Source organism: Chanodichthys erythropterus, chromosome 3, assembly GCF_024489055.1.
Source record: "Chanodichthys erythropterus isolate Z2021 chromosome 3, ASM2448905v1, whole genome shotgun sequence".
Classification (NCBI taxonomy): domain Eukaryota; kingdom Metazoa; phylum Chordata; class Actinopteri; order Cypriniformes; family Xenocyprididae; genus Chanodichthys; species Chanodichthys erythropterus.
Window position 1 is genome coordinate 5,877,604 of NC_090223.1, and position 22,385 is coordinate 5,899,988.

Below are 22,385 nucleotides of genomic sequence, written 5' to 3' on the forward strand. Positions count from 1 at the left end.
GTTCATGAACTATAGAGGAACTGCCACCCAACTACACCAAAACAGACACAATTCTCTCCAGTTCATGATAAATATGCATTGCAGTCAGAACATCTGTAGATTAACGTAGTGTGAATTATTTTGCTGTGGTGTCAGATGACCAGTTTGATGTCATGAGAACATCTCACTCTTACTGAGGGTAATGCTTAAGAGACAGTTTGATGACCCAGAGCCATAAAAAAAGAGCTATAATAAGGGTCAAGGATTTATGGTCACCCTGAACAATAGAAGAGTTCGACACAATCATCTGTCAGATGAATTTACAGATGATTCATTAACACAGTAAAACAAACACCATTCAAAATCTCTGCACAAACTTTATTCATTCAATATTCTGATATTTTCTCAATATAATCAAACTTAGTCAGATTAGATTTACATTTATGCATTGAGCAGATTCTTTTATCAAAGCTGACTTAATAAAGAACATCATAAGCAGTCTGTCACAGAGTCAACCATATGACATTAATAAAGCATTGTGTGAATGAACAGCAGTGACTGAGAGTGAGAATAACAGATTCAATTTAATGAATCTGCGGGCCGTAAATTAAAGTGGTGTTTGCAGTGCAGTGTTGTATTACAGAAACTACTGCATAATATTGCAGCATATGGACTGTGATACATGAGCAAATACCAATAAAGAAACATTCATTTTTACCATTTTACATATGGTTTCAATATATCAACAATAAACCATTGGTAAGAGAAGAAGTTTTGAGTTCAGTTGAAGGATCTTGTCAGTAGTCTAGATGTCAAGTGTTCATCTGTCTGACCATCACTGAACCTCTCACTGAATCCCACACATCACCTGTTTTGCTAGTTTACATGTAGCTCTGACTGCATAGTTAATAATAATTTTCTCTTCAGGGGTCAATTTTCTCATTTCAGACATATATGTGTATCCATCAATTAAAGCATTTATCAGTTTGTCAGTAAAAGACTGCTCAGCTTCCTGTCGAGACTCCTCTACTAACCTCCAGTATATTTTCTGCCATTCAGTTTGAGTGACCCCTTCATGCTCCTGTTTGTACTGCTTCACTTTCTCATCTAACTTCTGCTTCTGAATCTCCTGAATGTGTTTCTCAGTTTCATCAAACACGTCATTGGTGAAGTGTGTCCCTCCATTCTCTTCCACCATCTCCTCTATTTTACTGATCAGATCTCTGAACTGTGGGTAACCGGCAGACTCATTATCTAAACAGAAGAATCTGTTTCCACAGCTCTCTACAAGTTCTTTAAGATCTTGATTACCATTCTGTAGGTACTGCTCAATGGATTTGTTTTCCTTCTCTAACTGATCTTTGTGAGTGAAGAGGATCATGGTGTATTTATCCATCTCTTCTCCAAACACTTCTTTCAGCTCTTTTATGGTGTTTTTCTCCTCCTCTGTGAATCGACCCACTTTAATCACAATGAGAAAAGCGTGTGGTCCTGGTGATGAGTATGTTATGCATTTCATTATTTCAGTTTTAATCTCCTTTTCACTGAGTTCAGTATCATAAAGTCCAGGTGTGTCGATGACTGAGATCTCTTTACCCATCCTCACTGTAGTTTCTGACCGACACTGTTTCGTCTGAGAGTCTGAGCTGACGGAGGAGTCAAACACTTTTTTTCCCAGGAACGTGTTTCCGGTGGCACTTTTCCCAGTTCCAGTTTTTCCCAGCAGAACCACCCTGAGGTCTTTCCTCTCAGGAATCTGATGCTCCTGTGAAACTTCATCTGTTGAACTTTCTCCTGAAACTACAACACAACAATCTGATTAAACACAACGTTCTCCAACAGCTCTTCTCTTTTAACATCAGTCATATTTATATAGCAGGCATTTGCAGTAATTTTATAATGTTATTTTATGTTATTTTATAATATTTCCTGGGTTGCACTTATAATCTCAGTGTGATTTTTACATCACAAATGCTCATAATTTTTAAATAAGTAATTTTTTACTCTGATTTGAATGCTCAGTTTGAAGGGGCGTGTCTCTGTGAGACTTCAGTGACAGTTGTAGTTACAGTTATAGTTACCTACACAATGTGTGACTGCCAAGAATAAAACATGCTGTCTAAATATGTCTGAAAGGTTATTTTTCTTCATTATTATTAGGCATTTTACTAGACAAATGTTTTCTGTTAGTGTATTTAATGTCTAAATCATAAAATAAACATTAAAAAACACTGAACAGCACTGGGGGAGTCTCTCTGACCAAAGCAGTATGAATACATTACACGCTTAATGTTTGTCATGCAGGTGCGATCGCACGCATTAATATTCATAACAAGAGTTTAAGAATTTAACTAATGGGCTAATGGAAATAAGTTGGAAATATGACAGGATCACAGTGCAGTGAAATTATCTGGGCCTAGAGTTTGACACCTGTGGCCCAACTCATCATGTATTATTGAGATCATTTACACCAACTGAACAACTTACAATCGATTTCAGCATCCTTGCTGCTGCTCCTCTTCATCTGCTCCATGATATATTTCCCTCCGTTCTCCATCTTCATTCCTTCAATCTTCTGCAGTAGTTCTTGTATCTGATCGTCTGATTTAATCTTGTTATTCAAACAGTGAAACTTTCCTTCACATTCAGTCACCAGTCTCTGTAGATCTGCATGGTTTTGTAGATATTCATCAATGGTCTCATCCAGATCCTCCAGTTCATCTCCATGTGTGAACAGAATCATGATGTACTTCTTAACTTCAGAACCAAATAAAGACTTAATATAATATAGGATCTCTTCCTCATTTCCCACAGGTTTCTCTAGAGGAACGGTGAGCAGAACTGAACTGAGACCTGCTGAACATCCAGAGACCAGCTGCTCTTTCATCATCTCCAGCTTCTCTTCAGAGAGATCTGGATCCAGTACATCTGGACAGTCAATCACACACACCTGCTTCTGTCTGATCTTTGTTACTGCTTCACACACTTCAGCTTCTTGTTTCTTAACTTTAAACCTTCTTTCTCTCAGTATTGTGTTTCCAGATGAGCTTTTTCCAGAACCCTTCCTGCCCATCAGAAGAATCCGGATCACTGGATCATCTGGACCAGCTGACCTCTCTGAAAGAGACAGATAATATGGAGTATAATTATAAATATAATCTCAAGAGTATTGTCAGTGTATGATTTTATGGCCCAAAATGACAGAAATTGCTGCGGCTTTCGTCAAATTATGGAAAATATCACATATTAAGTTGGGTGTCAACCTTAGAGATAATCACCATATTTATAATGAAACCATCATGTTTAAAAATATGATATTGATCATGTCATTGTCACATCCACGTCTGTCCCGAACTCCAGTTCCCAGAATCCTCATGTTCTCCACACCTGTCTGCACCCAGCCAATCACCAGAATACTAAGTACACGCACCTGACACTCATCACCAGTCCAATCAACAGTACCATAAAAGACTCTAACAGTCACTCAGTCATTGTCTGGTCTTGTTAATGCATACATACCTGCATGCTTACCTTACGGACTCCTTACCTTACGGACTCCTTACCTTACGGACTCCTTACCTTACGGACTCCTTACCTTACGGACTCCTTACCTTACGGACTCCTTACCTTACGGACTCCTTACCTTACGGACTCCTTACCTTACGGACTCCTTACCTTACGGACTCCTTACCTTACGGACTCCTTACCTTACGGACTCCTTACCTTACGGACTCCTTACCTTACGGACTCCTTACCTTACGGACTCCTTACCTTACGGACTCCTTACCTTACGGACTCCTTACCTTACGGACTCCTTACCTTACGGACTCCTTACCTTACGGACTCCTTACCTGTCTCCAGTGTGTCTCCAGTCTTCCGTGAGTGTCTGTATCCTGCCTTGCTTCCAAGTCTCCTTGTCTTCTTAGAATCTGGTGTGAAGATCAAGCTCAGTACTCCTGTCTTGATATACTCTCTGTCTGGCCTCTCTGCATCCATCGAACCTGGTGTGAAGATCAAGTATTACCATCTTAATATATACCTGTGTCTCCGACCTCCTGTGTATCCGTAACAGAAGACCGGACCATTAAAACGATTGGATAACCGCTGGAAATTCTCAACAGAAGATGGGCTTATTCATTGTGTCTGAGGTTTCTGTTCCTCCCGTGCCTCCCACGCCGGTTTCTGCCACGGATCGTCTCATCGTTTCCTGCAGGACGGACGTTCTCTGGAGAGGAATGTGGAGGAGTTTGTCGAGTTAGCTTTTGACGAATTGGTCAGATGCTTGCATAAACGCCCTTTTTCTGGATGGACTGGACAAGAGCACTATCCATTTTGATGAACCTGACAATTCTGTTTCCTTAGACGGTACCATTAATTTGATTTTGTATTTAAATTGTTCTAAGTTCGTTGTCGAAGAGGTTCCGGATTTTAAGTGCTTATCTCGTCCAGTCCCCCCAGAAACGGGGGCGGCCTGGCCAGTTCGTCAGTCTCTGTCTTCCTCCACATACCCCTCCAGTCAACTTTTCCCCTGTGTCCTGCCGGACCCGCAACCCTCTGCTGGGTCCAGACGGTCTAAAAGAAGGAAGAGGAAGAAGGAAAAGGCTGCTATGCAGCCCAAGTCCCCTGAGTTTCCTGCCACAGTGCAGCCCCACTCTCCTGAGTTTTCTGTCACTGAGCCCGCTCCAGTTCCTGTTGGACTTTTGATTGTTTATGAGGGGATGGACTGGACCCCGCTTTCAGCCCCTTACCACGCAGTCACAAGCCCTCTGCTCCAGCCTCCGCCACCGAGCCAGTAGCTTCAGCCTATCACAAGCCCGCTCCAACTGCCGCTGAACCCACTCCAGTAGCCAACGAGCCCTTCAAACCCCCGAGTCTCCCAAATAAATTTTTTTGGGGGGGGGGGGGGGGGGTTAGGGGGAGTACCTGTGGGTGGGAAAGATGAGGGTGGGCTCGGAGACCCGCCATGGCCGCCCACAGCTCCAGACCCACCGTGGCCATCCCTGGCTCCAGACCCGCCTTTAGGGCCGAGGACCTTCATGAGTCTCCAAGCCCCCCCCTCCCAGCAGTTTAAGTTGAGGCATGAGGACACGCCTTCCGGGGAGGGGGAGGTAATGTCACATCCACGTCTGTCCCGAACTCCAGTTCCCAGAATCCTCATGTTCTCCACACCTGCCTGCAGATTCTTCTTAGAATCTGGTGTGAAGATCAAGCTCAGTACTCCTGTCTTGATATACTCTCTGTCTGGCCTCTCTGCATCCATCGATCCTGGTGTGAAGATCAAGTCAAGTATTACCGTCTTGATATATGCTCTATCTGGAATCTGCATATTGATATACTCACCATTGCTGCTCTGGTTGTCTCAATAAACACCATAACCTTTACCTGTGTCTCCAACCTCCTGTGTATCCGTAACAATCATATAGTAATATATCATTTGTTGTTACTACTGTAAATCTATCTTCGATATTATGGGATCTCCTTCACTGCTTTCAGAATCTTTACTCTCTATTCTACTCTATTTTTAAAATGTATATTTTGTGTTTACATATTGCACCTTTAAAATATGTTTTTTTTTTTTTTTTTTTTCAATAAAATATCCAAAAACCACTAGGCCAGTGTTATATATTTTGTTCACTTGAGTACTTACAATATCCCAAATGTTAGCAACTGTTTGTAAATCGTGAGAAAATTGTAATTTTAACCAAGGCTCCGGGACGTGTGAGGAGTCGCCTGTCAATGGTGTCATTCCCACGTTACCCGTTTCCAGTTTATTTTGTAGAAACCATGGAAACACCAAAGACGCTTTAAAATATTGCATGTTTTAATAGACAAGGGAACATCTTTTTTTAATATATTTATAGACTGAAGACTAATTATTGTTATATAGCTCAACACATTTAGTCTTATTGTTTAAATCTAGTTTTATTGGTTTTTTTGTGAGTACCATGCTTTACCACGCCTCAAGGAAATACACTATTTTGTCAAGTAGCTAACAGCATAATGTGTCATAAAAGTTCCTCTCTTTGTTCAGCTCCCATAAAACTCGCACCTGCTCTGCTTCATACTACAGTAACGTTAATAATCACATCCATGAACATGATTTCTTCCCAAGTCCTATCCTGATTCTATTCCACCGTCCGTTGAGATTGAGACCACATGTCCCAAGATTCCTCTTTAAAACTTGGCGCCATCAAGTTACGCCTTTGTTTTAAATAGGTCTCTAGCGACCTCTAGCGGCCAAAAGTATTACATATTGTACCTTTTAAACAAACCTGAATTATTTTATTTATCAGAATAATTTAAATTAATACAAACTTTGCTAAAATGATTCTTTTGAACATGCATTAACATTATTAAACATATTGTTTTAGCTGAAGTATGCCTTTCATACATTTATAAGATTGTTAAACAAATTAAACCACTTTTATGATTTATTTTTACACAAAATCTGTTGCTTCATCAATGTTCAATACAAACTTTTTTTTTTTTTTCTGCAATCATAGCCTACACAATCGAGGAAGTGAAAAGCACATACATACATAAAGTATATATTATAATATATAAAAATATATAAAAAATATATTTTTCAAACAATAAAGATACAAATGAAACAAAACAGTGCCATTTAGGTAGGTCTAGTAGTTTACAGAAATTTTATTAAAATTTCAATGATTTGGTGTTTCCCGAAACCATAGTTCAAACGAACATTTGCAAACTGCATTGCAAACTTGTGTGGTTGACAGCTCTCGAGTGTCAACCACAAAAAAAGTGTAAAAAAGTGTACAAGCAATAGGGATAACCACACCCTGGAGAGGATTGTGAAACAAAACCCATTCAAAAATGTGGGGGAGATTCACAAAGAGTGGACTGCAGCTGGAGTCAGTGCTTCAAGAACCACTACGCACAGACGTATGCAAGACATGGGTTTCAGCTGTCGCATTCCTTGTGTCAAGCCACTCTTGAACAACAGACAGCGTCAGAAGCGTCTCGCCTGGGCTAAAGACAAAAAAGGACTGGACTGCTGCTGAGTGGTCCAAAGTTATGTTCTCTGATGAAAAGAAATTTTGCATTTCCTTTGGAAATCAGGGTCTCTCAAGCTGTGGTTAGAAGCATAGTTTCCTGTTTTTATGACACGTGGACTTAATAAATCGTTATCTTGAGCAAAATAAGCAAGCTGACATTAAGTACAATGTATATATTTTATTTCGAAATATATACAAATGTCATTTATATATTTTAGTTTGTTAAGAGATTTAAAGCACCGTTTTTGAAGAGTGCGCATGTGCGTATGTGCTCTAGTATGTCAGAACAAGCATTTGATTTAATCTGGAAATAAAGCAAAATAACTGAGGAAAATGAGAACTAGTCCTCTAATGTCATGTCCATACTTTATAGCAGAAATTCTAGCAATAATTCGATCTCAAACGGATTCATTAAAATAAGTTATTACTCCACCGTGACATCATTCACCAATGTGGTTGAACGACAGGTTTGCGACAATACAGTTTCGGGAAACTTGAACTGTGTTTTTCTTACTGACGCCTGGCTGGGCATAGATGCACCTGCCACCCTGATTGAGACATGTCCACCCAACTATACCTATACATTTTCAACTAGAAAAGTAAAAAAGGGTGGAGGGACAGCAGTAATTTACAGAGAAACCCTCAAGGGAAGAGACATTGACCTTGGTACATTTAATACCTTTGAATAGCTATTTTTTTAAACTCTCAACCTCGTCTACTTGCAGTGACATTATACAGATCACCAAAATTTAGTCTGGCCTTCCTGTAAAGTCTTATAAAACCTTTTTATACTTTGTGTTTTGCTTTGTTTTTAATGTTGTATTTTATATTCCATATTTTGATTTTTATAAATTCTATTCTTATCATGTATCTTAATGGGTCTATTTTACTTTTCAATTGTTCTTTTTAGAAAAGTGCTATATAAATAAAATTTGCTTGCTTGCTTGATCTATTCCCAGACTAAATGCATGTTTGAGCTGTTTTACCTAAAAGTAACGTACTAACACATCTTAATGAGTCATTGTTTTGTCTCAAGATGCACACCAGTAATGTTTTTTCTAGTGAAAATTTATAAAACGGTACTTAATTACCCTAATAGAACAAGACCAAATCCTGGGTTAGGCTAAGCCCTGTGAAACTGGGCATACAAGTTTTTTCACGGAAAACAAGTTATGATATGAAACCCATATGACGGTGAGTATTTATTTTTGCTATTGCTTGCAATTTGATTATTTGCTCTCTTTTTTTTTACTACTTGTCTTTAAAAATATAGGTTATTAAAGTTATAGTAGTTAAGCTAGTAGTTTAAGCCATTGTATTGAAATTGGAATAGAGGATTGTGAATTTTCACTAGTATCTAAAATATTAGTGTCATGACTGACTGTTTTTGTTTCATGGTGGGTGGGAAAAAATAGTTTGGGCCTGTAAAAAAAGTCACCGGCCATTTTGCGGGTGTGGCAAAAAGTTATTCCTGCTTATGTTGAGAAGAACATCTCTGCTCATTTTACGATGGAATATTCATACGAGAGACTGTACAGTCGAACAAAGGATATGATTGGATATGAAGGATATCAAAGGATATGATCCTTGGTCGATATTAACCAACATTAATCTGTCGTAATCACCTCAGTAGTCATGATTGAGAGGAAGGAAAGTTAAAAGTCTGATGACTTTTTTTATTTGCATGGTTTTATTTTTAATGTAACTACTATTTTTATCTTTTCTTACACTTATGGATAAAATATATTATTTCTAATCTTTAAAAAATTTTTTTTTGGAAATCATCTCACAACCCCCAGGGGACACCTATTTTGGGAACCAATGGTCTAGTTGTTAAAGGCTCATTTATCTGACCATTACTGAACCTCTCACTGAATTGCACATATCTTCTGTCTTGCTAGTTTCCTTGTAGCTCTGAATGCAAGTCTTATTACCTCTCTACTGGTCTCTACTATCATCTCATCTATCACGGCTTTGCATGCCTCAGAAGCCTCAAGAAAAGCTCTTAGGAATGTTTTAGTAAAACACTGCTCAGCTTCCTCTCGTGATTCCTCTACAAACCTCCAGTATATTTTCTGCCATTCAGTTTGAGTAACAGTAACCTCTTCATGCTCCTGTTTGAACTGCTTCACTTTCTCATCTAACTTCTGCTTCTGAATCTCCTGAATGTTTTTCTCCGTTTCATCAAACGTGTCATTGGTGAAGTGAGTGCCTCCATTCTCTTCCACCATCTCCTCTATTTTACTGATCAGATCTCTGAACTGTGGGAAACTGGCAGACTTGTTATCTAAACAGAAGAATCTGTTTCCACAGCTGTTTACAAGTTCTCTAAGATCTTGATCACCATTCTGCAGAAACTCCTCAATGGTTTTCTTTTCCTCCTCTAACTGATCTTTGTGAGTGAAGAGGACAAAAGTGTACTTTTGCATCTCTTCTCCAAACACTTCTTTCAGCTGCTCTATGGTGTTTTTCTCCTCCGGAGTGAATCGACCCACTTTAATCACAATGAGAAAAGCATGTGGTCCAGGAGAGGCGTAAGTTATGCATTTCACTATTTCAGTAATAACCTCTTCATTATTGAGTTCATTATCATAAAGCCCAGGCGTGTCGATGACTGAGATCTGTTTACCCATCCTCACTGTAGTTTCTGACCGACACTGTTTCGTCTGAGAGTCTGAACTGATGGAGGATTTAAACACTTTTTTACCCAGGAAGGTGTTTCCAGAGGCACTTTTCCTAGATCCAGTTTTTCCCAGCAGAACCAGCCTGAGGTCTTTCCTCTCAGGAATCTGATGCTCCTGTGAAACTTCATCTGTTGAACTTTCTCCTGAAACTACATCACAACAATCACATCAATGTGCAATTTAATTAAATACAACCTTCTCTAACAGTTTTTCTCTTTTAAGATGTTCTTAAAGGGGTCATGAACTGCATTGTTTTATTGTTTTATAATGTTTCCTGGGGTGCACTTTATAATGTTAGTATGATTTTTACAACAAAAAAAAGTCATAATTTCACTTTTGTAGCTTTAATAAGGATTAATCTATATTTAATTTATAATTTATGCAGTTTGATCATTTTATTCAATTTCTGTATATTTCCTACCAGTTAGATCAAATATAAAATATACTGTCTTCATGTTGTTTCTACATTAATTTGGAGATTAAATGTGAAATTATTACAATATAAAAATATATTCAAATCTTTAATGTTAATTGCGATTAATCACAATTGCAGAAAAAAATAGCGATTGTTTAAGTGTTTTAATGGATTGACAGCACTACTTTGATCATAAGTAACACAGTGAAAACAAAGAGACACATTGAGCATCTGAAATCACATACTTCCCTACTATATAATAGGCGAAAAACAGTATGTGACACAGAAGTATGTCTGAATTCACAGCACTCATAAAAGAGCTGTCAAAAATACCCGGATGACCTCCGGTGAGATTCTGAAGTGTGCATACAATGGACACTTTACTATCCCATGAGGCCACATGAGAGGATTTGTGAATGGCAGTGAAGCAACTTAACTGACACTGGTAGGTCACATGATAACTTTTTTTAGCGGTCGTGAAGTACTCAAGAGAGTATGCGATTTCGGATGCAGTGTGTGTCAAGCGGGGCAGGTGGTGTCTGAGTCTCCCCAGCTCTACAGTGCTCCACAATTTTCCAGTTTAAATCAGTTTAAATCAGTGGTGAAAAATGGAACTGCAGCGCACTCTAATTGAGAGATATTGGGGCAGATGTCAGACTGACCCACTTATTTTCACATGACCTCATGTAAACCTCATTCCAGATTAAGACAATATCAATAGGTCAAAGACCAGAATCTGCCCTACCTAAATTTATGGGCAGGAGTCGCTAATGGTCACTGGCTTGATTTACTAATGCATAAACAGCATAAACCACATCTTTACATCAGCCCTTACATATTACACTGGTGACAGGTCATGATGCTCATCAAATTAAAATTTTTATATTATGTTTCTCAAGGTAACTTCATAATATTTGCATTTTTTTTTTTTTTTTTTTTTGCACCAACAAGGTCTTTCTTTACCTAACAGCAGTATCGCTCTTGTGATTGATAAACAGACACGAGTTGTTCAGAACCTCCTTGATTACATAAGACAACGGCACATGTTAAAGGGATAGTTTACCCAAAAATGAAAATTACCCCATAATTTCAGATGAACACATTCAGAATTATATTAATAAATATCCTGTCTCGTCCAATCTTTATCATGGGAGTGAATGGAGGATGAGATTTTGAAGCCCCAAAAAAATGCATCCATCCATCATAAAAGTAATCCACACCACTCCGGGGGGGTTAATAAATGCCTTCTAAAGTAAAGCAATTTGTTTGCCTAAAAACTTTAAAACTTTATAAAGTAAAATAATGAGCTTCCGGTGTGACAGCCATACACATTCGACTTGCGTCTAAAAAGCATAAAATCTTTATAAAGTACTTTACTCATTTTATCATCAATGGATGCACTTTCTTGGGCTTCAAATCAAATCAAATCCTCCATCTACTGCTATTATAAAGCTCTAAAGAGCCAGAATATTTATTATTATAACTCTGATTGTGTTCATCTGAAGTAAATCATGGGATAATTTTCATTTTTGGGTGAACTATCCCTTTAAGGGGCATGTTGAGAGGAAATAGTGATGTCACTATTCTCCAGATTTCAAATCTGGGCATTTCAGAAGGGAACAGAATAATTCATATTTTAAACTGGGGAGTTAGTTTTGAGATCTGAAACTTGCAGCAAGTTTTTATTGCAGAGTAACCTCTCATATGTGTAAATATCAAGAACATTTTGATTCTCCATTTCATGACCCCATTTCAGACCCCCATATTGGTGTCTGACATTTAATGAACCAAGGGGAGTCAAACTCATTGTCTGTCCAGGACACATCAGTGTTACATCAGTTTTGTTACTTATTAAAGTATCTCTAATTCAAGTTATTGTTGTCTTAAGAATGTGCTGCTCTGAAAGCAGAAGGTATTAGGTGTGGCAAAAAGTTATTCCTGCTTATATAATACATGTTGAGAAGAACATCTCTGCTCATTTTTACGATGTAATATTCATACGAGAGACTGTACAGTCGAAAAAAGGATATGATTAGCTAATATTGCTTTCCCCTCCAGGAAAAATTAGACAAAAATAGGCTACAAGCTGCAAATAATGTGGGGATTGTATGAATTTGTTGTGGCTACCCTATATTTCAAAGGGTTTGTGTTTGAACGAAAAAAAAAAAAATAAATAAAATAAATGTATTTTTCTTCCCATTTCATATTTTGTTCTATCACAATGTTGCATTATTAGCTCCGTAATTTTGCATTAATTATCGCGATCACAAAATCCTGGAGTCTCTTACCAGAAGGTGTTTCAGGCCCCGTCGCCATCTTAGGGTATTGTATCTGACTGCAGATCACAGCGCAGGATAATGCTTCCTAAAACAATAAATACATTCAAAACATAAAAAATGTCAACAGGCTATATGTTTGTTCACGATCTCAATAAAAATTTTAAATTATTTATATTACCAAATAAATCAACACATCTCGTTGTCTGTCGAGATCATCATCAACAAAACTCGTTGCAGGAAATGTAAACAGTCGAGCTGCTGTTCAGTTTGTTTAGATTTTCTTTCACTTTCATTTCTACGTCAGTCTCCCACTTCTGCTTGCTGCTGCGCGTGCAGGAAGGTTAATAATGCTGTTATTACTGGGGAAGATTAGCTCCACAACATTGCTAATGACTGTATTATCTTATTTTCGTAATTATGATTTAGATGCTGGCCATACATCCGTCTAGTTTTATCATTGTCGAATAAATGTTTTTCAGTGCCATTATATCAGCACTTATATTATTATATCCCCCCCCTTCACGACCTGATGAACACCTCATTATATTCAAAATCTTCTTACATTTCTCTTCCGTCTTATTTATGTGTCCATGTATTTTTGTGTCAAACCACAAGAAATCTCATCACTTTAACTAATTCCTAATTCCTAATTCCTTATAATGTTTCTATATATCCTTTTATTTGTAAAGAAAATACATTAGGTTTTCTCCAGAGAGAATTTAAACCCATTTATAAGACCGTTTTCAACATTATTTAAAGCTGGTTGCATTTTATTACGATGGGAACGATGGCTAGATGAATAACTGTCCTCCTCCATAAACAGTATTTGATCTGTTTTCTGAGAGCTTATGAACCCAAGTGAACGTTTCTCTGAGTGTCCGACAGGTGGCGCCAAATCCTCTAAATTCAAACTCTGACTGATGACGTTTGATCTTCCGCTTCTGCGCAGCGCGAGTCTCTGAACGAACGAACAACAAAACCATCACCAGAATCAGCGAGAGTCAACAAAACACTGTCAGAGTGAATCTGGCGCTAATATAATGTCTGGAAACGCTTTTCCAGGTGTGTAAATATCAATATGTGCGTCATAACTCTTGTTGTGTATCACTAACTTGGTGTTTGTTTACGTCTAAAGCGCTAAAGTTTGTTTGTTTACATGTGTGCCTCACAACACGTTTCACGAGTTCGTGATTATGAAAAATGTATTAAAATAACCATAGAAGACATTCTAGTCTTACAAACGTTATGATTAACCGATAAAGCTCGTTTAAACAGTTAAATTTGACCAATAAAAGTTCGTCCCTTGTCAAAAAATCCTAAAGGATTCCAATAAGAAATCTGTACAGGATTCCAATAAGAATTTCTATCATATTTTGGAACCAATCCTATAGGATTCCATTAGGAACTATCTTATAGGATATTTATGTCTTGTCCTAAAATATTCCTAATGGATTCCTATAGGATTCTGTGAGAATTGTCTTATAAGACAATAAATAAATATCCTGTAGGATAATTTCTACAGGATTTTAATTGGATCCAATTGGGCCCCTATTCCTATTCAGGACTATATGTAAATTTGTATTTATTTATTTATTTTTTTAATCTTCTGTATCCTTAACTAACCAATGGTAGTTTTTGATTGTGTTTTACAGTTTACTTAAACACCTCAATGTAGACACTTTTCATTGTTCAATGCCTGTTGCATAACCTGCAGTCACATTATAAATGTCAGACGTGATTTGAAATGAGACAAATCAACAAATTCATGTTTTATTTTCATTAGTATTTTATTTAATTTAGTCTTCTTTCATAACTTGAATTATATTGAATGTATTACCTTTTTTTACTGTCTAGATTATATTCATGACAGGCTTCATTACAGACAAAAACAAACAAACAAACAAACAAACAAAAATGTTTAATGTTCAAATACAATGTTCCAGAAATCAGTCTGGTTTACACACACTGACACAATCACTGTGGTGCCTTTTTGCCAACTTGCATTCGTCTGCGCATTTCTAGGAGAATGCTTAATTATATTTGCTTCAACATTGAATTTATTTTTGATGTAGCCTGTAAGAGAGAAATAAACAGAACGCAAGTTTACAAAACATTACAATTATTGAGGAATGGTATTTGCCATATATGTACACAACAAAACTCCTCAAGGCTGAGCCTAAAACTAGTTCTTGTTTTCTATTACAAAGGTGTTTGTGTGATATATATACAGGGGTTAAATTGCGCCGGGGCCGTCCAGGGCTGAGCCCCGGCACATGGGCTTAGGGCTCGTCATACGCTTGTCCGGGACTGCGGGACAAGTGGATTTTTTGATGTGAAAGATAATTTTACTTGCCTGACCAGATAAGTAGCTTGATTAAAATGTCAAAAACAACCATAAAGCGAGAATGATTTATTTAGCTTAAGTGGCGATTGAGAGTGGATATTAATATATGTAATGTAAGTTACATTGGCGGTGATATTGCGCTGTTGTGACTCACATAACCTCTTGAGGAGAATTCAAAACAAATGAGCTCTGCTCACACAAAGAAACTCAGTTATCATGTTGCAATAAAAATTTCATATGTGGGGTTTTTATAGCCTGCTATTTACGACATATGATCACATATCACCTCAGTTGAAATTGACACTAATTTTATACAACAGTTCAATAAACAAGTAGATAATATTAATGACTTACATTTTGGGAGCAATATTGCCTGTTTTTTGTTCTATTGTAGCGGCGAAAATAGTTCCAAACAAAGCAGAAGCAGTGCATCTCTCAGCCGTTTTGAATGATTAAGCGTTCTGAACGAATCGGTTGAGTGAAGATTCAATGTCCCAATCATATACAACTGCTTCATTATTGATTCAGCCTTTTGAATGAATCATTTGAATAAATGAATCAGTGGCTCACTCATTAAGACGGTCACTTGCCGCCATCTACTGGTGGTTTAATTTCATGTTTAAAAGTATAAATTTCCCACCAACATTTCTTATTTGCATATTCAAAAATATTTAAAGAATTTTATATCATTATTGAATTCAGTTGTACTTTTTCAATGTAAATTATTTAATTTGGTAACAGCCCTATAGTGTCTTACTATTTTAATTTATCAAATGTAAGAATTTGAAATAAAAGATTAAACATAAATGTAATTAGATTGTGGGGGAATGCCCTTAATAAAATACCCCCAAGGTAAATAACATAAATATGCAGATTTAAATATGTCACTGCTGATAAAACAGTGATGAGAATGTTGCTTGTTTCAGAATAAATTATATTTACAACACACAAAAAAAATCCTATTTTTTTCCAGGCAAGCTACTTTTTTACTCTGTCAAGTAAATGACCATTTTAGTTGTCCAAGGGACAAGCATAAAACCAGGCTTAATGTCGGGCACTGTATTTTGTATTTAGATTCTCTCCTTTAATGGTAGCATCACTCTTATATTTGATACTGACACAAAGCACAGGCCTACAGAAAGATTTTATTGTCATCAGATGTAGATTATATTTTAGTTTGTCAATTGATATGATTTTGTAGTCTTCGCAAACACATGCACCCCTGAAACCAGAGCCCCCCCACGTAAAAAATCCCAATTTAACCCCTGTAATATTATATTTATATATATAATTTTATATATATATATATAATATATATATATAATATCATGAAACTGCCATAATCTTTAAAAAGAAAAAAAGAAAGAAAAAAAAGTAATACAGATTTTTGCTCAAACTGTCCAGCATTAATTGAATATTTACACTATATACAAAATCAGGACAGAAGTGGATGAAAATGAACAAAAGTGCAAATGGCAATGTGTCTCCCAACTCCCAGTGATCGGATCGACCAAAACACATCATGTGTAAACAGGGTCATAATTACAACCTTACATACACATTAAACACTTTTACATACCAGAGGAGTTTTCCATCGTAATGAAACTCAAACATGATAACTTTGAGGGCATCATGATGATATATTCTTCACTGCTCGAGTCTCCTCAGCAGAAAATCCCCTTTATCAAACTCAGTACAGCTGAACACCTCTCCTTACATAACAACAGAGAAGAAAAATCATCACTGTAAATAACATCAACCTGAGAAAGCTTTATTAAACAAATTAATTTCACTTTAACTTACAGCTATCAAATCATTTAACTAACCTTTAAAAGCATTGATGCATCTGTCTTCTGAAGTGATAACTGTATGTATCCTCCAATGGCTTGGGCTTTCAGACATTATTTGATGTGTCTGCTGTCATATAAAAAAAAAACCCTCAATAAGTTTAAATTTGCCATTATTCAGCAAGTTTGTTTTCAGTATAAATGTTAAGACTGACAGTTCTATTGGTACGGAGTGTATTAACAAGTTAACAAGAACACATCTTGAACTCTTTAGTTGCTTAATCTCTTTAAACCAAGCTAATAGTAGTAATATTTAACAGAACCCACACGAAAAAAATAATATAATTATTTTTAGTAAATACTCTAGTGTTTTTTAAACATATGGTAAAGTTACTACAGTAACTTGAACGAATTTGTTGTGGTAATTCTATAGAGGATTTAGTAAATCTACTATAGTAATATAAACAAATTACTTTACCCAATACTGTACTAAGTTTTTTACAACTATAGGGTTCAATACACCACAGTTTACTGTAGTAAAAACTAAAGTATACTACAATATATTCTTTATTACAGTTTATCAGTTCAATATAGTTAATACTACAATATGTTGTAGTGTAGTAAATGATATATTGTGCTACAGTATCCTACAAATAATATAGTTTACTACAGTATTTTTTCATGTGGGCAGCATGTCAGGATACTGTACTGGGTGGGAATGGGAAACCCCTCCCTTTCACAGATTGTAGTCATGACAACGCAATATTATGATGGCTACTTGCAAGACAATTTTATGTTACAGATACAATTATATTGATGACAAAAAAACAAGTTAAAACTAACTGACAAGCATCTCTGATTCCCTCCTGACAATCTGTTAACAGAATGACAATCACTGTCAGAAAGCAGCTAGCGCGCGATGCTAATGATGCTAATAACGGACCGTTAGCATCGCGCGCTAGCTGCTTTCTGAATGTAAACGATCAGCGAGGAGACTACAAAACATGCACAAACTGAACATGAAGTTAAACTGACGAATAAACATTAGTCTTACCTTTCGTATAATAGTTACTTCAAACAGGTCCAAATCATAGATGTCTTCTCAGCTACAGAGTTTCCATTCGGTCCAACAGGAAATGATTATGACGCATCACTAACGTTACTTAAACTGACTGATAACAACTTTCAAATGACTTTCATCACTCTGCGTTTATATATTTAATTTATGATTGATAAATTATATATATATATATGTATTTTTAATAATTAGAAAACTGTATTAACATTTAAATTAATACACAAGTTTGACAAAACCAGAAATTACGAGGACTCCCGGCTGTCAGCCAATCAAATGCCTCGATTCCAAACACGAGGGGAGGGGGTGCAGTACCACAGAACCACCTACGGGGGCGCTGTCTCGATACACAGCTTATACACAAAATCAGGTAATTGTGAACTATGGGGATATGAGCAGAAATTTTGATTTTGCACTTCTACATTGTCTGAATAATGAGGACACCGGCCCTGTCCTCGCAATACAAAATGTCCCTCTAGTGTGGTGTGTATTCATATATGAAATGACCTCATAAATCACAAAAAAAAAAAAAAAAAAAAAAAAAAAACATACACACAATGTTACTCTAAAAAAGTAAAGTTACTCTAAAAAATAATTCATTAATTAATGAGTAGAATAAAAAAATATCACAGGACAAAGTAGAATTCCATTAAATAAAATCACAATGTCCAATCAGTCCCTCCAGAAAAACGCGGGATTTTTTTGTGATTGTTGCGGGCTAAAATGCTTGATTATGCGGCACGTTTTGTTAAAAAATGCGATGGAATATGCGGGATATTTTTGCAATTTTATGCGATGAAATTGCGGGAACTTGCAAAAACTGCGGTTTGATGAAAAACAGAAAAAAATAAAAGGTGATTCCCCCAACACCCTGTTCTCACTAGGCTACTACTTTAATGTAAAGAGTAATTTCCTATTACTTCCTATGATAAGCAAGCATACTAAATCACAGAATATTTAAGTTCTCATTCTGTTTTATTTCAGACCTTAATTAACACATGGCTCAAACTTAACATTGAGTCAAACAAGTTCTGTAGCTTTACAAAAGGAATATGAGTTTGTAGAAATGCGCTATATAAAATAAACGTATTCTAATTAATATCCAACAACTTCTATAAAAATGAATAAATAAAATATTTTTAAAAATGTGTGCTTCTTCATGCCTGCTTCCGCTGTTGCTTTAACCATCCTTGGCGGTGGCAAAGTGAAAGTGGTTTTCCAGCCTCAACACTGAGTTGCACGGAGTGCAAAATATTTTGCCCCCACTGTCATGTAACACACCGGGAAACTGCTTTGCGCGGTCTTTTGCGCTTATTTTTATTGGCAAATGAGAATGATTTGTGTGCTTCATCATGGTTTCATGGTTTGCAGATGATGTTCACGTCGCGTAATTACGTCACTTCACAAGGTTCCCATGGCAATAGGGGGAAAATAATGGCGCTTTACTAGTGTGAAGTAAACGCAACATTTTTCAACTTTCTGCTAAGATATATGTGACTTTTTTGCAACGAAAATGCAGGGATTATGAAATCATGCTAGCCCCGCATATATTTTGCTTGCTGAAATCGGCAATTTATGCGGCGAAAGTGCGGCGTATTTGAAAAAATGCGACCCCCGCATAAATATGCGGACTTTGGCTGATTATGCATGAAATCAGGCGATCGCATAATCGCGTTTTTCTGGAGGGACTGTCCAATAAGATTCTAAAGGACATGAAATTCTATTAAAATAAATCTGAATATTCAATGGGATTATGAGTTATGAGAATACAGTAGGTCCTATAGGACAAAGTGAAAATCCATTCAAATAAATCTGATTGTTCAATAGTATAATGAGAATCCAATAAGATTCTACAAGACAAAGTGAAATTCCATTAAAATCTTTCATAATGTCCAATAGGATTTCAAGAATCCATTAAGATCCTACAGGACAAAATAAAATTCCATTAAAATCTTTCAGAATGTCCAATAGGATTCCAAGAATCCAATAAGATCCTAAAGGATAAAATGAAATTCCATTAGGATTTTTTGACAAGGGGTTCAATAGTAGTACATAAATTAACCAAACATATACAAAATACTGATCTGTTGTTTACTTTCTGTTTTATGGGCTATTAGACAACACGTATAAATTATTATTAAAATAAGTAACATATTAGTATATGAAAACAAAACAATTTTAATTAAAACTATCAAAATTTTCTTACAGGTTTTTTTTTTTTTTTTGGCATGTTATCAAGCTCATGATATTTATTATCAGTACTATCAAATTATGTATATTTTCAGTTCGATAAAGGTAACAAAATTCTCAAGGTTACAAAATCTTTACTTTTTTTACCACAGAATTTTGAAAGAACTATATTGTATACCGTATTATAAGGCAGAAAATACATTGAATTTGAATTATATTCAAGATATATTTCTGTAAAAAAGTCGTATATTTAATAATAAAGAAAAAATATTTTCTAATTTTAACCCCCATGTTGAGACACTTCTATATTACTTTTTTTTTCATTGTATTTCAATAGTCCAAAATAGTGCAACAATATTTGAGTTCTGACTTTATTTTTTGTAATATTTTAGAGAGTTATATTACATTTTCTGGCATGTTATCAGGTTGAAATAAAGATTATGAAAGTGGAACACGTCACTAAATGTGAATTGTGGTTCTGATTCTAGATCAGTCGGGATCTGAGGGCGAGGAGAGCGATAGAGCGGAACTAAGACTCGTCCTGATTGGCCGGACGGGGTCGGGCAAGAGCGCCACAGGAAACACCATCTTAGGGCGACGTCACTTCCTGTCGGCGCTGCGGGCGGGTTCAGTGACCCACACGTGTGAGTGCGGCAGCGCGGATCTGTGTGAGGATGAGGAGTCCAGCGGGATGAAGAGGGTTCTTGTCGTGGACATGCCGGGTTTCGGTGACACTCGATTCGACACGAGTCACGTTCACGCCGAGATCGCCAAGTGTGTGGCGCTGACGGCTCCCGGTCCGCACGCGTTCCTGCTGGTGATCCCTCTGGGCCGCTACACGGAGGACGAAGACCGGGTCGTGACGGAGATGCTGCGTGTGTTCGGTGAGGAGGCGCTTCGCCACACGGTGGTGCTGTTCACGCGAGGAGACGAGCTGGAGGAGGACGGGATGGAGAGTTTCCTGGGTGACGGATCCGCTCCGGAGCGACTGACGGTCCTGCTGCGCCGCTGCGGCGGACGGTACTGCGTCATCAACAACAGAGCGCCGGAGAACCGGACGCAGGTGCGCCACCTGCTGGAGACGGTGCAGAGGATGGTGGAGAACACGGGCGGAGCGTGTTACACCAACAACGTGTTCCTGCAGGCCGAGCGAGCCATACGGGACGAGCAGCAGCGGCGCACTGCTAAGAGTGATTCTCTTCCTCAGTATCTTATAAACCTTCTTAAATCATGATACTTTTATGTTATAGACAGATGCAGATAGATAGATAAATAAGTGTGTTGTTCTGAAGCAGGTTTTCTGTGTTGCAGCGTGGCGGAGCCGGTCTGGAAGCGGGATGGCGGTCAGCAGACGTGAGGTGCTGCGATCCGCTCTGAGCCGCATGCGAACCGAAGCCGCACTCTCCGGGAAGGTTCTGGAGCGTGTGAAGGTGCTGGTTGCTGCCGGGGCCACCGGGATGGCGGTCGGAGCCGTTTTTGGAGCCGCAGCCCCTCTGGCAGTGGCGGCGGGAGCCTCTGTGATGGGCGGATCGGCGGGATTAGTCGGAGTCTCCGCCGCAGGAGGTGCAGGTGTCGGCAAAGCGTTCGGCGCAATAGTAGCGGCCGCGTCTGGAAAGACGGCAGTGGCTCTGGGAGCGGCGACGGGAGGCGTGTTGGGAGGGTCGGTGGGAGCGCTGGCGGGAGCTGAGGCCGCGGGACCGCGGGAGGCTGCGCTGGACGCAATGCAGCAGGTGGGAGTGATGGGTGCTGCAGTGGTGGGTGTGGCTGCAGGAGTGGGTGGAGCCATGGGGGCGGGAGCGGTCATGGGGGCGGTGCTAGAGGGCGGAGCAGTAAGTGCTGGTGAAGCCGCAGTTGCAGTGCAGCCTGTGACGAACGCACTGACCTCCTCCTGCACAGCCACCTCCTCCTGCGCAGCGGACAGCATCGGAACAACCGCACGCATTCTGACCGAGATCGGACGAGCGGCGGCGGGAATCGTGCTGGCTGGAGGACTGGTGATCAAAGTGGTGAAGGAGAAAGTTCGGTCTGCAACGGAAAACGGCTACACTGAACGCAACTCCTACGAGATCTACTGGAACAAATGAAGGATGCGACGCACCGGTTGACATTAAAGCGCTTAAAATGCTTATGGCTGCATCTGACCTGATCATTTCATTCAGATTCATAGATGCATTTCAGCTAGTTTTTACCTATTGATATAAACATGCATTCAAACAGTCGGTTCAGACTCCAGTTATTCGCATTAACATGCTTTTTATTGAGCACATTTTTAGTGAAGTTAAGGTTGAACTGTGTGTTTAAACAGTTGATGGCGTGTGAGTTTGGACTGGTTTGGGTTGGTTTAGTGATATCAGATTCACTGAACACTGTGTGTTTGTTTTCTGAAGCAGCTGAACAAAAATAAACACGAATTATCTGAGCCTGGTATTTTTATTTATGATACAAGCACTTCTCTCACTAACATCTGCCATTATTTCACCAGTTAAATCTATAAATATTTATGATTTTAAAGATTTATTCATTACTGGAATTATATCTCACATTTTTAAGAGCACAGAATCATCAGAATTTGTTAAATAAATTACTTATTCTCAAAAACTCATTGAAACT

The 22,385-nt window shown here is 38.0% G+C and overlaps 2 protein-coding genes across 4 annotated transcripts; one reads left to right on the forward strand and one right to left on the reverse strand.

The window, feature by feature from the left end:
• Positions 1 to 350: 350 nt before the first annotated feature.
• LOC137015371 (GTPase IMAP family member 4-like) lies at positions 351 to 12,693 on the reverse strand. Of its 2 annotated transcripts, XM_067380291.1 has the most exons (5): positions 12,558 to 12,691; positions 12,389 to 12,464; positions 9,709 to 9,834; positions 2,467 to 3,096; positions 351 to 1,779 (listed from the first exon to the last, which is right to left on the reverse strand). In XM_067380291.1, exons 2-5 carry the CDS (start codon positions 12,414 to 12,416, stop codon positions 827 to 829), a joined length of 1,737 nt encoding a protein of 578 aa, XP_067236392.1. In that variant the 5' UTR covers positions 12,417 to 12,464; positions 12,558 to 12,691; the 3' UTR covers positions 351 to 826. The 2 variants fall into 2 exon arrangements, with proteins under 2 accessions (XP_067236392.1, XP_067236399.1); XM_067380298.1 differs by lacking the exon at positions 9,709 to 9,834 and having other exon boundaries at positions 12,558 to 12,693.
• Positions 12,694 to 13,336: 643 nt separating this feature from the next.
• LOC137015415 (GTPase IMAP family member 4-like) lies at positions 13,337 to 22,323 on the forward strand. 2 transcript variants are annotated; one of them, XM_067380360.1, is made up of 4 exons: positions 13,337 to 13,441; positions 17,828 to 17,955; positions 20,264 to 20,965; positions 21,087 to 22,323. In XM_067380360.1, the coding sequence occupies exons 2-4, from the start codon at positions 17,862 to 17,864 to the stop codon at positions 21,857 to 21,859; spliced, it is 1,569 nt and encodes a 522-aa protein (XP_067236461.1). In that variant the 5' UTR covers positions 13,337 to 13,441; positions 17,828 to 17,861; the 3' UTR covers positions 21,860 to 22,323. The 2 variants fall into 2 exon arrangements, with proteins under 2 accessions (XP_067236461.1, XP_067236471.1); XM_067380370.1 differs by lacking the exon at positions 17,828 to 17,955 and having other exon boundaries at positions 13,344 to 13,441.
• Positions 22,324 to 22,385: the final 62 nt, after the last annotated feature.

Excerpts from the sequence above, each read along its gene's own strand:
- LOC137015415 (XM_067380360.1), top strand. The coding sequence starts at position 17,862 with ATGCCTCGATTCCAAACACGAGGGGAGGGGGTGCAGTACCACAGAACC. Across the intron at positions 17,956-20,263 it reads CAGCTTATACACAAAATCAG|ATCAGTCGGGATCTGAGGGC; the intron begins GTAATTGTGAAC and ends TTCTGATTCTAG. Across the intron at positions 20,966-21,086 it reads GCAGCGGCGCACTGCTAAGA|CGTGGCGGAGCCGGTCTGGA; the intron begins GTGATTCTCTTC and ends TCTGTGTTGCAG.
- LOC137015371 (XM_067380291.1), bottom strand. The coding sequence starts at position 12,416 with ATGGCGACGGGGCCTGAAACACCTTCTG. Across the intron at positions 3,097-9,708 it reads CTCTGGAAACACCTTCCTGG|AGAGGTCAGCTGGTCCAGAT; the intron begins GTAAAAAAGTGT and ends TGTCTCTTTCAG. Across the intron at positions 1,780-2,466 it reads CAAGGATGCTGAAATCGATT|TTTCAGGAGAAAGTTCAACA; the intron begins GTAAGTTGTTCA and ends GTTGTGTTGTAG.